General features: G+C 37.9%; 1 protein-coding gene across 1 annotated transcript in view; it reads right to left on the bottom strand.

The window, feature by feature from the left end:
* LOC311153634 (dynein axonemal heavy chain 5-like) overlaps positions 1 to 17,252 on the bottom strand; it is a gene marked incomplete at both ends in the record, with an annotated part of 146,757 nt that overhangs the window by 23,794 nt on the left and 105,711 nt on the right. The window contains 7 exons of the mRNA XM_084205597.1: positions 3,494 to 3,841; positions 5,023 to 5,144; positions 7,115 to 7,382; positions 11,050 to 11,214; positions 13,122 to 13,393; positions 14,493 to 14,871; positions 15,305 to 15,475. Coding sequence (XP_084061723.1) covers positions 3,494 to 3,841; positions 5,023 to 5,144; positions 7,115 to 7,382; positions 11,050 to 11,214; positions 13,122 to 13,393; positions 14,493 to 14,871; positions 15,305 to 15,475 — 1,725 coding nt within the window. The remainder of the gene's footprint in view (positions 1 to 3,493; positions 3,842 to 5,022; positions 5,145 to 7,114; positions 7,383 to 11,049; positions 11,215 to 13,121; positions 13,394 to 14,492; positions 14,872 to 15,304; positions 15,476 to 17,252) is intronic.

The following is a 17,252-nucleotide window of genomic DNA, read 5'->3' as shown; positions in this document are numbered from 1 at the left end:
GTTCCTCATTTTTCACATTTTTTCACATATTCACTTTCCATATTTTACATTAGAATCAGTATATTGCAAGAAGGCACTTCTAGAAACCAGTATTTACATACTCAGAGGAGAGAATTTAAAGGGCCATTTAAGATAATTTTACTTGTAAATCTAGAAACTCAGGGGCAAGGGATATAAGCGGCTGCACCATTGCCACAGCCAGCAAAGCAGCACTGATTTACACCACTTGGGAATCTTATCCTTACAACAGCAACAGACCTAATACCACATTTGACTGAGGGTGTGACTATAATAGTGTGCAGGTAGATTCCAGATAGGATTTAATGTTTTGCAAATAGTGGTTTACTCAAACTGAATTTTTAGAGCTGTAAAAGGCAAAAATACCAATGCACTTTATTACACTCATATTCTGTATGGAAGGAAATACACATTTGAAGATAGATTCTTTTCTGCTTTTGCTCTTGCACAGTAAGGGCTTATTTGCTTGGTTTTCCTCGAGCAGATTTTGTGGCAATATTATAGCTCCATGAAGAATATTTGCTATATCTGTGAAATGGAGTCCTAGTCCAAGGGCTAACTTAAACATTGGAATAATATTAACAAAGACAGGGAGACATGGGAGATAGCTCCGGTCCTATGGTTTCATGCAAGTGATGTATGAAGAAGAAAGAAACCACTGGGTGGACTAGTTTTCTGAATGTCCTGCATGTTAATCAAGGACCCAATTTCTTGTTCTTTTTGATCCAAAATCTCTGGGAATGTTGTTTAAAAAGAGAACATTGGATTCTGTCTTTCAGGGTTTTCCAGCCTTATGAATCCTCAAAACCAATTGCTCAGGCTCTACACTCCTCTGGAATCACTCCTCTATCATCCCCTCCTCAACTGGACAGGGGAGGGAAGTCACAACAAAAAGTCCACAGTCTGAGATAAGAACAGGGAGAGATCAATCTCCAGTTATCATCACAGGCAAAACAGACTTGACTTGGGGAAATTAACTGAATTTATTACCAATCAAATCAGAGTAGGATCATGAGAAATAAAACCAAATCATAAAAACATTTTCCCTCCACCTGTCCCTTCTTCCCAGACTTCACTTCATTCCCAAATTCTCTACTTCCTCCCACTGGAGCACAGGGAGACAAGGAACAGGGAACAGGATTTGTGGTCAGTTCATCACACACTGCCTCCAACTCCTTCCTCCTCAGGAGCAGGACACCTCCCTCCAGCGTAAGAGTCCTCCACAAACTTATCCATTAGGCTGCTCCACGGAACTGCTCCGGTGTGGATCCCTTCCACAGAGTGCACAGCTCCAGGAACAGATCGCTTCAGCATGGGTCACCTCTGGGGTCATAACCTTGGCCAGAAAATCTGTTCCATTATGGACTCCTCTCCCCATGGGGCCACAGATCTTGCAGGAACCTGTTCCAGCATGGACTTCCCACAGGGTCACAGCTTCCTTCAGGCATCCACCTGCTCCAGGGTGGAGTCCTCCGTGGGCTGCAGGAGAATCTCTGTTCCAGCACCTGGAGCACCTCCTGCCCCTCCTTCTTCATGGCTCTTGGTGTCTGCAGAGTTGTTCCTCTCGGGTATTCTCTCTCTTCTCTCAGACTGAAGGTTCATGTGCAGCTTTCTATCCTTCATAAATACATTATGCCAGCAGTGGGTCTGTCTTGGAGCTGTCTGACACTGGCCCTGTGGCACATGGGGGAAGCTTCTGCCAGCTTCTCCTTATCCCTCTGCTACTGAAACCTTTCCATCCTAACCCAATTTACTGAGTTCACCTGCCCTTCTCAGAAGACAGTGTTCATTCTGCTGAGAGGATGAAATTTCATCAAAGGAGCAAGGACACTGCAAGCAGACCAATTCAGTCTTTCTTAACTAAAAATGGAAAAGGAATGAATCAAGGATACACTGTTTGGACTAGCACAGTATCTTTTGGGAAACGAAGAAGATTGGGAGATTAAAAGGTTAAAGGTTTTCATGAGCAATTTTGACAGACTTTAGAATGACAGAAGAAAGTCAAAGCTTTCTTCCTAACGAGTGAAAAGGTGAAGAACAAAAAGATGATTGCATTCCTGGACTTGCTTCTATTTACATAAAAGCCAAAGGCAAAATTCCCCTGCTTCAAACCATACATACAGATTTTTTACGGGCATCAAAACACTTTAAAAATACATTGCAGCATTGTGAGATAGGTTCCCAAGTGCTTAAAAGAGCAGATCCATGAAAGCAGAACCTGAAATCTGATAGTGCCAAGGTTCATGCACTGATAGGAACCACTTCATGAGCTGGGCTTGAATGGATCCCAGTGATGCATTATGATGTCTGCATTTACTCTCACCTGGAAAAGGTACATCATTGCTGGCACAAATACCTTTGCATTCTGGTCTCACTATCTTCAGAGATTCAGAACTTTCCAAGCTCATTTTATGACCTTGGAAACTTCTCACCCTCTCAGCCAGAACATTATCAGTAAGTGAAAACCAGTTTTTTCTGTTCCACTCAGTCTATTTAATTTTAATGGAACTTATTTCCAATGGCATTTATCAACTTAATAGAAATGAGACAGAAGTCCAGACCATTCACCTCTGTTTCAATTTTCCAGAGTGTTCTCTTCTGTTTCAGTTTTAACTAACTTCAGCATCTGTGCCTGTACTGAAGGGAGCAGAAAGTCACCATCCTCCAGTCCCTGTGACCACTGTGACATGCACATATTGGGTCATGTAAAACTGGTTACAACCAGGAGCTACCCTGCACCCTACCCCACCAATTCATGGCAGCATCCTTATCTTTTTGTTGTAAAAATGGAATAAACTCCCAATTATAACTTTCAAAATGAGACCACAGGGCTTTTTTACTTTTATTATCTCTCAGATTGCATGTCTGCTCAATCCCATAGAGAAATGTGAAACCAGAAAATAGTTTGGTTTGGAAGGGACCTCTGAGAGTCATCTAATCTAAATCCTCTGCTCAAGCAGGGGCACATAGAGCACGTTGTCCAGGACAGTGTCCAGTTGGGATTTCAATGTCTACAAAGGCAAAACTGCACAATATCTTTGGGCAAACTCTCAGTGTTTGACCACCTCCACTTAAAAAATGGTTCTCTTGTTCTCAGATGGAATTCCTGTTGTTTAATTTATGTCCACTGCCTCTTTTCCTTTCATTGGATATTATCAAAAAGGCTCCATCTTTACAGCATTCCAACAGGGTTTTATACACATTGATACTTTAACCTTGCTGTATCAACCTTCTAGAAGATAATTAGGGTTGCTAAAAGTCCTCCATAAGGACCAGGGCCTGTGAATATGAGACTTTTTCCAATTGTTTGAAAAAGGCCTCATCTACCTCTTCCTGGTCAGCAGATCTACACGGAATATCCACCATAATGGTCTGCCTGCTAATTTTGACCTATGCATACTCGATTCTGGAAAGAAAAGAACCTCATTAAGTTATTCATCAGGCAAAACTCCCTTTATATATTAAAATATTTTACCTCTGGTGTATCAATCACTGGTAACTGCTCTATGTACTGGAGGTAGTCTTCCACTGTGCTCCCTTTTGGAATAGCGTAGCCTTTGTAGAAACAAAATTTTTCACTGAACATGTGCTCTCCAAACCAGACTCTCGTGTATGTATTCAGCAGGGCCTTGTCGAGGTCATCAGTGACACGGCCACCATACTGCACTTCTCCAAGCATGTAGTGGACACAGCTCCAGTTCACTCCCTGTCTGATGCCCACGTCATTCAAATGGTTCTGAAGGAACTGCACGCTGGCTGCAAAGTCTGCCTGATTAAATTCGTAAGGAATATTCCAGCCCAATGGGCCAAACTTTCTTCTTTCCTGTAGAATGGTTAGAATTAAAGGGAAAACACTGATTGATATTAATTGTGAAGAAAGCTTAAGTGCAGAAGAATACATGAAATATGTTAAGAATGCAGTAGTCCAGCTGGAACTCTGTTTCACCAACTTTAAAAAAATACATTTAACACAGGCAAGGCCAAACACTTGATTGATTATCTAGTAGCTAAATTTGTACAAACAAAGAAGAGGAATAGCAGCAGTCTCACAAAGAAAAAAAAATCCTCTTTAAAGTATTTTTTAAATCTCTGAGTCTGGAACCATGGCTTTTGAATTTCAAAAATTAAGCTACTGTTTGAGGCAATGCTGTTCAAAATCATCAGCCATAATCATTGTGTGGGGTCTTCCTATGGACTATATATATTCCTATCACTTATATTCCTGTCCCTGCTGTGTCTGCATCGTGCAGATGCAAGTAGGAAAAACTGCTTCTTAGTGAATCACCTACAGACTCAGCTGGCAGTACATAGGTGTTAGGGTAATATCTGGTAATTGCAATTTTTTCTTTTAACACAGGCTTGCACTGGACCACAATGTATCAGTGCATGGATGCCACAGTGCTAAATCAGCCAGGCTCCAAATATAAACTAAGAGTACTGCAAAATCTATTGATAGGATGATGAAAAGTTGTGGTTAATCCATAAAGCACTTTCTTTAATGGAAGTCCTGAAAGTCAAGACCCAAAATCTACTTTCATTTCCTCCTACAGGTTTCAGAGCAGAAAGGATTTATATTTACCCCCTTACACCTTCTCATTGTGAATGCAGTATTTTGAGACTATGGTTTTCCAAACTATAAATTGTAAATTTCTTTAATATGCTTTTATGAGTTCAAATATTAGTAAAAGTCCAGTTAGTTGAAAAACAGATTGCACAGTCATTGACAAGGACTTTAATAGAAGAGTACTCTAATTGATCATTGCTTGGTTGTCCTTTTTTTCCTCTGAAATATCATCCCTGTTGGAGATACAGGACCAACATGAAAAAAATTATAAGTTCTAACACAGCTACAGTAATAGAGATACGTTGTTCTCTTTCTTATTTTATCTGTGTTCGTTTGCTAACATGGGACTTCCCTTTAAAAATGTTTCTCATTTAATAAGAAGGTTCATTAATAAATGAAACATGTCTTTATGACAGAAGAGAAGAAATATATTTTTAAACCTGAACAGTTGTGTGAAGAAATGCTACAGCATATAGCAATGGTTTCCACTGTGGCATTTTGCTCGCTCCCAGCAGATCCTGAGTAACAGCTGAGTATGTTCGTTTTAAGCCAGCTTTCACACCTAGAAGGTAAGCATAAAAATGTAATACATTTCCAAAAAAAAAGTATGGAATCCATAAATCCAATCTCTGTTAAGCATAATTCTCTACTCCAATTTGCAGTATCATCTTACTTATACCTTCAAATAATGTCTTAGAATCAAATATCTGTTCAGCTGGCCATAGCAGGCAACCTTCAATAACATTTTGTTTTAGGCAGGTAACACAAAAGATTAATTTAAAGTCTGGAAGGATTTAAAATTACATAATCATATTCTAAATGATCCCATAAACAACTGAAATAGAAACAGAATTATTTAGCAACTATATTGCAATAAAAAAGACACCTAACATCATATGAAATATAGCACTGGGTATCCAAGAGTTTGTTTTTCTATTTACTTATAATAAGAGATTTTAGGTTTATTTAAGATAATTTTATTTAGGTTTGATTCCTAGAAAAATCTCTAAATTCTGTACACAGGTTGTTCAACTGGCCTACAGGCACCAAGGTGACGAGAAGAGAACCTAAATTCATGGTGCAAATGTTAATACTTGGGGAGGTTTGTTTGAGCACTGACATTTCATATCCCAGGAACAGCTTTAGGCAGTTGATACTGATACAGTCTCAGCTGCCATGGAACACAGAAGCTTGACTGCTCCCAGATGTTTTCAGGCAGTGCTACTCAAGCATCTTTTGCCTTGGGCAGACAACCCAAGCATGAGTAACTGACATCAGGTCCCTCTTATGATACTTTCCACATAATCAGCTTCACACAAGTCTAGAAGGGCAGATATTAAGTGCAGTGAAAAGATGGTCAAAGTCATCTTACTTCATATGACACAATAAAAGTACTTTTGCTTTTGTTCATGCTTCACAAAAATCCTGTAAGACAATATTTAAACAAATAGCTTTTCAGAATATTGAACGGGTATCATAACAGGATTCCAAACTAAAACAAAAGTGTTTTATTGTATTGCACTACCAATGTGACAGGACAGTCTTGAGAAACTAAAACTCTCTATATTTCATCCTGACTAAAATTTTTACAATAGGCTTTTTTCAGCTGCTAAATGCAAGTTGCAAATTTGCTATAACTTGACTTCTAAAATAGCCTCTTGGATCTATAGGTTGTTACCATTAGAATGATTAGGAGGGGGCCACTGTGCAATATGCTGAGTTCTGAATTAAAAAGGGGGAGAGGAGAAGAGGAAGAAGTAAGAAATTTTGATCAACAGACTGACTACCTGCTGTTGAGATGGAGTGTAAGTGCTGAAACAGGATGTGTTTCACAACATCAAACATTCTGTAACAAGCATCTTACTAATGTTCAAAAGAAGCTAAATACTGAAATAAGAGGTTTAAATGTCTGCAGCTTTAAATAGGACCTTGGATAAAAATTCTTAGCTCCTACTGGCATCATCAACTGAAAGCAGTGGCTATATATATATATATATATATATATATATATATATATATATATATAAAGGGTATATTTATTTATTTGTAGGCATTAATAAGATACTCCTTCTCTGCTCAAGGTTTAACAATCAGCCTGGCCTCTCCTCATGTAGCATATCCTCCAGTTTCTTCAGCACCTTTGTGGGTTCTCACTGGACTCATTCCATCCATGTCTTTCTTGCACCCCTATTAATACAGAAACATGAGCCCAGACTGCCAAGTAAGATGCAGATCTCACATTGTGCTTCTGCACACAGACTACTTAGGTTAAGAAAGCTGGGGGCTTAGAGGCTCAGAGAGCATGAGATGAACATCTGAATATGAAGAAACATCCTGGAAGTGGGGAAAGATTCTGGGTGTAAGGAGGTGCATGGAGGACCAGAAGACCAGGGGATGCCCAGGAACATAGGTCACTGATGTCCAAGACTGGCAGCTTCAAGCAGCTGCACAGTGAAGCCAACATTACTTTCTGCCCAACCTTCCTGGACCTGGAGCAGCAATCTCTCCCATGGGAAGGGAAGTCATTCCTACCTTGAGGAGGTTCATTGGTGAATTTTATAGAGGACTGTAGAAGATTAATAGGAAACTCTGGGTGAGCCTCTGTAGTGATCCAGGTTCTGAAATCTTCATTCACAGACTCTTTCATTGTGATGGTGTCCATTAATTCATTCAGAAATTCCAAGCCAAGGTGGCAGTTCTGTAGGAGGAGCCATCCTCCATCTTGCATGCACTGATTTAACAGGTGCCTTGCATGGACCTCCTGGCCCTGACCCATTGAAATGGCACGGCATGGAATGTTCTAAAAGTAAAAAAGAAAGTTTAACGGCATGGAATGTTCTAAAAGTAAAAAAGAAAGTTTATTTTATATGTAGCTCCTTGGAATTATACATGTGATGTATTGCTTCTGTAGATCCATGTGTAGTGACATTCTGCCACAAAGAAAGCCATTAATATCAAGGGAGACTGATTATATTTAAACAAAGTAACAAGACCACAAAAAAAGTAAAACCCTTCAAGTTCCTCTTATAATCCACCTTTGGAAGAAAACTATACCCACTGGAAATCTTTTTTTTTTTTTTGCTGGTTTAACAATATCTATGGGATAAGACGCCTGAAACATTTCTTCAGCTTTTTCACCACTTTTTCAAATAAAGCAAGAAATAAATACAGCCTGACCATTCTTTTTCCTGTAATGTACTGTCTTGAGATGAGCAGATATTAGGGCTTCAGATAACAATTAACACACAGTGTAAACCCAACAATTTTGGGGATATTTTACTGTCTGAACATATTTCATTCAAAAGAGAGCTGTTGATGAAGCAGGTAGGACAGGAAAGATTGGTTCACATAAAAACATTACTCAGGAAACATCCTGTATTGTAAATGGCAGCTGTGGAGCCACTGATTCAGAGGATTCCAGTTTGGAGATCTGCTAGCTCAAGCAGATCTAGATTCAGAAAAGAGAAAGCTTATAAATGCAAATACAAATTTCTGGAATTTTATGGCATCTTCTCCAGAGGCTATGGGAGAGTAAAACCAGTTGTTCAGAAAACCAGAGGAGTATGAAGGCTTTCACAAAGGGATCTGAAAAAGATAAGGCTGAGGCACAAGTCTGTCAGTAACATGCAAGATCCTCTCTTGCTTATTGTTCTTGCTACTCTTGTTCTTTTTAAGTCTGGCTCAGGTTGGCTGTCTGACCCCTGCCCGGGAAAACCAGGACTGTCAAGCCCATTTAAACATATTATTCTGCATACATGTTGAGGGTGAAAGAATTGATGAAGAGACTTTGTTTCATGGAGAGTTTCATGTCCAAGACCTACAGCTGAGTATCCCTCATGCAGTGAACTATGAGCCACATTATCAATCTAGGTCTACCTTCAGCTGGCTGAGAGCTACAAAGATTACTCTTGACCTGTACAGCTACTCAGACTCTCTTACTGTGAAACAAAAAGCAAGGAAGACATCCACTCCTAAGCGGCGTGGAGGAGGCTGCCCTCCTTTTGCAGGAGAAGAAGGTTAAGCATATGGACACAAACTGTGCTGGGTCATTTGGCCTCAGGGTCAGAGAATGGGCCCTGACCTGATTTTACAGAACAGTATAAATACAGCTGCTGTATATGATCCCCCATATCCTGGCAAGATTTAAGGACACGAGAATGCCAAAGATAAGAAAGCAGTTAAATCCTGCTCTCAGGTCAGTGAAACCTGAAACTGTAGCTAAAAGAAGCAAAGCTGAACAGCCTGTGAAGCTGGCTATGTGCCAGAGAACCAAAAAACTTCACCTTTTCTAAGATGCATCTGAGTATAGCTAGCACTCCTGTAAGTCAAACACTATGACTACCCCTGCATAAGAGTGCATAAATATTTGGCAGATACATTATTCCCTAAGAAAGCATCTACTCATAATTTGCTCCTCTCAGCAATGCTGTCTCTGAAATGTACAATCATTAAAGGTCATAGAAACATCAAGAGAAGGAAAAAAATATTTTTCACTATGAATTGTCCTCATTTTACTCCTTCTGAAAGAACTCTATCAAATGTCTGCATAAAGAATGTTGCTTTCAATAGTGAGTCATATCAGCATATCCATGTCATCTTCACGTATCACTATCCAGATGAAAATGCTGGCATTTTAGTCACTACAGTGGCCCTGACAGTTTTGTTGAATGTTCTGTGCATCATTCCCTAAAAGAAGGAACAATCTCTTACGATTGAAATAAAATCTGATTTTAATGAAGTCTAAGTGCTGGCATAGGAAACTTCATTTTAATCCTGAAAGTTAAATTTTCACACCATCTTAAAGTGAAAGTAAAGGGGGCATAAATGCAACTAATTTTAAGATAGAGCTTGTTTGGTTTATAAACAAGATTACATAGCTCAGTAACCATAGCTCAGACACTGTTCTCATTTCTTTGGGAGAGGGCCACCTGAACAGCTAAATTTTAGAGTGAAATATAAATTCTGGACACAAATTTGAACATTACCAACAGCAGATAGCTGATTTAAACTGTTGATATCATACTAAGAGACACCATTAGCACTGGTGTGCTAATCCATTTTAAGACTAAAAATCAGTACTGTAAAAGGGAAATCATTGAAAAAAGAGGCCAAAGTTTTTTATCATTAAGAAGAAAAAAACCCCAGCATCACCGCGTCTCCCCTTCAAGATCAGGTCCCCAGTAAAACTAACCTATATTAAAGAATTAATCTGGAAAAAAGCAGAGAAATCCCAAAGAAAGAAAGGAACTAAGTGCAATTTGTTGACGTACTAGCAAAATAAACACAATGCTCCCTTGAAAATGTTTCTGAAAATTAAATTGTTTCTAGATACATTTTTTAAAAGCTAAAGAATTGCTGAAATGCTCAAGTTCCACATTGTTTTACACAATTTTTATTTTTAAAAACATCTGTGTTTGCATTTTGTTTTGTGACATTAGGATGGCTTTTGTAAACTTGAAAAATTCCTATATGCTGTGTGGTTAGGTCTTTACTTCAAGAGGTTGGAAAAGAACCTTACAGTTAAACAGTGTGGTTGACTTTACATTTACAGGGGACACTAGAGCTGAACTTCACGTTGTGACAGCCCAGCTGATGTTGCCTTGTTCATAAACCATGTTTGAATAAACAAGGCAACCCCTTCAGCTCATTCACAACCTCACTTTCTATTTATTCCATACACATTTCCTGGAAGCATGAAAACATATAAAGACTGCAATATCCTTTTGGTCTGACAGCAAAGGATCAAATTAATGACTTCAGATTTAAGAATCCTAAATTTAAACACTAAGTGAGAGTTAGGTCATAATTTAAGTCAATTTAACACAGACAGACAAATAAGAGTCCTGATTTTCAAATGGAATGAGCATCTCCACTTTCTAATTAATAAGCTGATGAGATTTGTGGGTCCTCCCACTTTTGCATGTCTTACTCAGTGTATTCTAAAATCCTGCACCATTAAATTAAGATGCATTCTAACGAGGAGGAAAATTTATGGAGATCTAAAGTAAATAACTTCTTGGGAAAATTTTATATGCTGCTACATTGTGAACCATAAAACAGAGCACAGAGTGCCTTAAAGTGATGCTGTTCTGTAGGAAATGTTGAATGTGTCCATCAAGTGCACAGATTGAATGCTAGGGTGTTAAAATTAATTCATCTTGTCACCATAATTATGATTTTTTTCTGTATCTTCTTGTAATCATCATTACTGTCAGCTCCTACAATGGATGTAACTGTAGACAGGGATCTCATTGGAATCAAACAACTGCAAAAAGCAGGATTGCAGCATTTTCATTTCCTAGTAAATACATTTTGGCTACTGGTCAAAAATTAACTTCCAGAGAACACTAGCATGAATATAAATATCACCATCCAAATGTTATTAAAATGTGGAAATACCACTTCTAGTGCAAAGAAGAGTTAAACGTTTCTTTATCATCTCTAGCAAACTCCGTTTAGGAGGATACCTTTGATTTTGCAAGACGTTCTATATTTTCAGTGGGGTCAGACCCCACTGATAAAAGACATGTCAAAGGTGTTCGACAGCCACTTTCTCTCCACATTTCTTCCATATCAAGAATAAATCCTTCTGCATATTTCCCTCCAAGAGATTCTGCAATGTAGTGCCGAGCCTGGAAAAAAAAAATGTTACCAGAAAATTATATCTATCTTTACCATTTTAAGTTTAGCATGAATTAGTGATGTGGATTTACCAACATCTACATTGGAAGGCAATGACTGCCTAAACTTTAATTTTTCAACTCTTGTCCACAGGAGGCAACCACTGAAATTCTCAGCTAGCAAACTTCAAACACAGGAGAGAAAGAATTCTGCTCACGCAGCAGCAATCCTGTGAACACTGTTGCTAGAAAATGCTAAATGGGGTTCTTTAAAGAACTGGGGGGAAAAATCCATGCAGAATAGATCCAGTGTCAACTCTGAGGACATCCCAGATATTGCCCCTAAATTACTGCCTGTTAAAACTTGGTGGATAACAAAATAAAAGAGTTTCTCTATACCAGTTCCATTTTTAGTTTCTCTAAGTATGTATTGTTGACACTGTCTCTACAGCATAGTGGATTAGACAGACCTTTCATCTGACCCAGTTATGATCTCCCATATATTTATTGGAACTTCAAACAAATTCTCCTGTCCAGTGGTTATCCAATTCAAGTCTCTTAGGCTGAATATCTATTTCTACAAAACATAAACTCAGCTCAGACTTGATCCTTAAAGGTCAAACCTTCTTTATGCCTCTATTTTTTTTCTTTTCACAGACATTTTCTGAAAGAACTTCTAAAGCTACCTTAGTGCATAAAATTCTTTTTTGACTGAAGTGATTTCCTAGCTATGTATTGACTCTCACAGATTCTGAGGCTTGTATGATGAAGAGAAGCACTGAGGAACAAGGTGGACTGAGGAAGATGTCAATTGTAGGGGAAAAAACCCCTCAGTCACTCGCTATTAAGTGTAAACTTTTCCTAGACGGGTAAAATTTTGAATACTTGGGAAACCACAGTAGGGAAAGAAGAGATAAAAAAAGAGTAACAACAGAGATCCCCTCTCTCCTCAAAAATTAAAACAATGACCCCTTTTTGCAACCATTGTTCAGAGACATTCTTTTTCAGAGATATTTGTGCAAGACAATAACAAATTAGTTAAATTAGATAAATTAGATAATTGTCGATAGATAATAAGTATATAAAAAAAGCAGTAACAGCTTTATTATTTTGCTCTGTTTAAATTATGGCAGCTGGAGCTCCCATACTTCTCTCCTGCTTACTGAGTGAAAAGTAGAAAACAAAAAAGAGTGGAGCAAGCCTTGTTGAAAAAGAGGTCCATGAAAATATGGTGTCCCCTAAATACAACACAGATGCTATCACAACATGTAACATGTAAAGTTGATATAGGCAGGAAAGAAAAACTACTATTTTCCAGTACAGAAAGAAGAAAAGAAAAAAAAAGTGAAAAGAAGGTACTCATAGGCTCGTACATCTCTTTTACACCTACATAGAGAAGAAAAATCAAAATATCACAAACTGTGGAGAAACTGCTAGTTTACTGCAGTTGCTTTTATGACATTTGCCACAAGGCAGCCTTAATTATTACTTCCTCAGTAGAGAGGGTAAGTAAACAGTTTATCTGCTGTTTTAGTGCACCTGCCATAAAAGTGAATTGCTCTTTTTCCACCACTTCTGTGAAACAGAATAGGGATGTATCTTTTGATTCACCAGAGGAATGCAACTTCTTTACAGGTTCCATGACTCAGCTGTGAAAGCACCACACCAAAATAATGGTATTCTTGCAGTTCCAACACAATTTGTTTCATGTTCTGCTTCCTAGTTCATTGCAATTAAATAAATTAGTGTTTTCACACATATTTTTTAGTGAGCATTTCAATACCTGATTTTTCAAAATAGCTCTCTCAAAATAGCAACAAATATTATGGTAACAAGAAATTCAGAGAATGTAAATTTGGAACTAGCAGTTCTTTAGGAGATGTTCTATGGCATAACCATTGTACAAAAACGTATCTTACTTGGGCCACGGTGTGATCGGGGCACCAGCTACGCACAAGGAGAAGTTTATGGAATTGATCCAGTAAGCTGTCATAACCATCAGGAATAAGAGATTTTTCAGGAGCTTCTTCATCAAACCAGGCTTTCCAAGACTTCTCATTCTTAACAATTTGTACCAGAAGCTGATTGAAAGGGTACAAACTAGATAACTGCACAAGATTGAGCCATGTCGTGTCAAGGATCCACTTTTTTGGTTTTGGTTCCACAGAATTCATATCCAAGCTGGCACCTCCTGCAAAATGAAAAGTATTATAGAGGAAAACAAACATTGTTAAACAGAAAAATGACAAGTAATAAAAAATACTGGTTTTATATAACTCAGGGAGTAACATTTTATGCAAACCAGGAGATGTAACATTTGCATGGAGGAAACACTTAACAAAGACCTAATTGGAAAGTGATCTCAGTTCCTTCCAAAGCTAATGTCCCACTAATTTTTGTGCTGCTTCTACTCTGTCTGTAGAGCTGGAATAAAATGTCACCACCTAAAAGGATACTCAAGCCCGGTTCTTCAGAGCAGACGTATAATGGTTAGTGCAGCCTCCTTTCATCAGTGCTAAAGAATAAGAAAGCACATGGTGCATTCATTTCCAGGACTGCAACGTCAACAGCCTCTTAGCTCAACCAGCACTCAGCCTCATGCCCATTTGCACACCCAGCACAGCTGGGCCACAGCTGAGCAGTCGCTCAGTGTTTGCCAAGCAAACTGAGATATTTGGATGCCAAGCACCTGACTGTACTTGTCTTTGTACCAGATTGTGTTTATCTTATCTTGGGGACCTCAGTGAGGTCAACCCCCATTAAATTTTATAAATCTTACTAAAATTTTTCTGTGTCATTGTGTCTGAGTAGTGACATACAGTGGTGACATAATGCAATGTAATATAAAAGTGTTTTACATCATGTAACAGGCTTCCAATTTTGTGTGCTGATACTTAAGCCTGGTACAGCATTCACATGCCTGCTCATCAGCCACCAAGAGAGCTTTTGCTGATTGTCTACAATCTCCCAGACACAGATATGTGGCAACTTGAAAAAGAGGCAGACAGGAGAGGCTATAACAAGTAATGGACTTATTTTTTTCCCAATTTGCAATATAAAACAGTTAAAATAATCCTCATCTAAGCATTATTTTGATAACAAATACTCTATATTGCTCCTGTTTTGGAAAATTTGTCCCTTAATTCCTTCTTGGACTGTATGTACTTTCCTTCACAAGTTAAAAACAAGTAGATCCACAGGATATAACACATTATTAGTGCAAGTACTGCAAAATCTGAATTTGGCAGTACACAGACATATGTAAACAGGAACATTTTTAGAGAAATTACCTTTGATTAGTGTCTCAAACTCAGTGTGTGAAATTTTCTTGGCCTGCAAGTCAATCTTCAGTGCCAGAAGCAATGTGAACAGGAACCTGTGATTTTCATACAGCCCTCGAACTGTGTACTTGAAGACTTCGTAGGTGAGATGCTCGATTATATAAATCACCCTTTTTGCTGGAATTTGAGATTTACGAGATCTCTCCACTGATAGGTCAAAAATGCCAAGGAACTGCCCTAAAGATGTTTGGTACATGACATTAACCAAGCTCATCTCCACAATCAGGAAATAAAGGATGCTACCACGACCTGCCACGGGCCGATACTCTTCACGTGCAGTATTGATTTTCACCTCCGTCTCCATTGCTGTGTTTAATTTTTCACTGACCTTAAAATTAATGGAAAAGATCATGAAGAGTAAGTTGTATTCCTTGTGATTTATACTACATAAGCAAAAAGAAAAGGTCTTGATTAAGACCACAATAATATTTTTAGTTGAGCTTTCCTTCCCTCTGCCAGTGTTTCAACACAGACATTGTGTCTTCATGTGTTCCAACTCCTGTCACAATGGGAACTGATTCAAACCTACAATTGCAAAATATGCCTGGAATACAAACAATATCCAGGCAGCAGTTTAATTTTGCAATTTTTTATGAGTAAAATAAGTGTTTCTACTATTTATTTGTTAAGAAGTCAGATGTTATATAGTGGCTCTGAATGGAAAAAAATAAAACAGGAATGAAAATATATACATACATCTTTAAATAAACTATCTTTAAATTACAATTACAAAATGTATCTGTGGTGAATTCAAATTTCACCTCCTCTGCTGTTGTTTTAGTGATCCTTAAGACTTCTATCAGAGACTCATCTTCAACCAAAGAGCCTTCTGTGCTGGTTAGACGGCAGAGCAGATTATCTTCAAGCTCCTGCATTTTCCTCTTGTTGGATGTCACTTGTTCCATTAGTTTGATTCTTTCTGCTTCCAGTTCCTGTATCCAAGAAGTTTGCCATAGAATATTTAATGTCAATTAAAAAGAAGATTCCTTATAAAGACATAGAAAATGTGATTTCATGCATGTCAGAGTGGGGACTTTGTTGTCTTTTCCATAAAATACTGAAATATTACAAAATATTTCTGTACTAAAATAATTTCTATGCATGCTGAATATATACAGTAATTTATATGTATCCTGTATGTATTTGATTAACGAAGCATAAGTGCTGGTGAATGAAAACACATCTGAATTACCAGGAAAATCTTCCACATAGTACGGCACACAAACCACTAAAGGTAGTTTCCAACGGCAAGTGATAAAAGCCACATTACATCGAGTACTTAAAATTAAATCAGATAAAGGCCTGAAAAAGGCTTTGTATGGCTGGATTTTACGTTGTGAGCAAAATTGACTGGAGCAAAAATGACCTTTTCCATTTCTAATTTCTACCATTCTGTGACTTTGAAAGATACAATCCTCTACTGCCTATAAAACAGGAAATGTTACAATTATTATCTATGTCATATGGATTTTTTTGCCCTTTCTACAAGACAGACAATGGCAAGGGGAAAAAGGCAGACAAGTCAACAGAACGCCAGGTGAAATGAGGCATCTGTACAGAACAGTTTGTACAGTTCAGGGATACTTTTGCTGGCTGTCTTTAATCAATCCAGTCAACCTTCCTATAAGAAAAAGATTGTTAATAATAGTCTAGCTACACTTACAGCTTCAGTTTATTTTCATTTTTGTCAACATGTCAAGCTAGAGAAAAAGGAGATGTACAGAGTTACACAGTACAGGAGAGGTTCTCCTGTATTTCAAAGAAGTGACAAATTTCTTTATTTTTACAAACTCCTCACCTTGGAAACCTGTTTGAAATATGTTCTAGGGCTACAGAGTGTAGCTCTGTGGAAGCTACAAGTGACTGGATCCCAAAAGAGGGAAACGGCTTAAGCATCGGTAATTCAGCTTTCTACATTGAGTCCTCTTTCTATGCCATTAATGCAAAAAAAATTTAGAATTATACAAAAGGAATACTTCCACAAAACACTCAAAAAACCATTTAACTACATGCTTAAATTCCACACAAGGATGTGCTTTATTTAAGATCAGACACTTTACCCATACTATTCATAAGTCTGTAAAAGTTATCTTTCAGAAAATTATCAGCAAATTTACCAGGTACAAGTTTTTGTTTGCAAGAGAACTTCACCTTTGTAACATAAATAATAGTTGCTCTGAACACAAATAATGGCAGCAACTCCATCATCAAAGTACAAAAATATGCTGATTTTTTCCTATATTTACAGGATCAACCTATAAAGCTGAGAAGAATAAACACTTCTTTGATCATATTTCATTGATCACTGGAGCAATCTTTAAAAATGTCTTGGTTCCTTTAATCTATTACTTTAGTTCAGCCATCATGTTGTCTCTTTGTAATAGAAAACCTGTTCTTCAGAAGTTCTGTTCATGTTGTGTCCTTTCTTTGAACTAATTTTTTCAGAATCCCATTGGTTCTGACTATCTACACCACAACATTCACCTCTTACTGAGACAGAAGAGACAACAACAATGATGTCTTCATATCTTCCAAAAGAAGTTTAATAAAAGTTGATCAGCTGCAACCATGTCCCTGTGCAGCAAGTAGTGCCAATACTAATCAGGTTCCCTTGCAACTCTCTTCAGCTGATGTACAGCACTGGAGGAATATTTTTCAATGACTCTATTTTTGATCCAATGCAGTCTAGGTGCTGCAACATACATTCAA

Source organism: Fringilla coelebs, assembly GCF_963513975.1.
Source record: "Fringilla coelebs genome assembly, chromosome: 1".
Taxonomy (NCBI): domain Eukaryota; kingdom Metazoa; phylum Chordata; class Aves; order Passeriformes; family Fringillidae; genus Fringilla; species Fringilla coelebs.
Note: the sequence above shows the minus strand (reverse complement) of the source record. Positions and strands in the feature narration are given on the sequence as shown.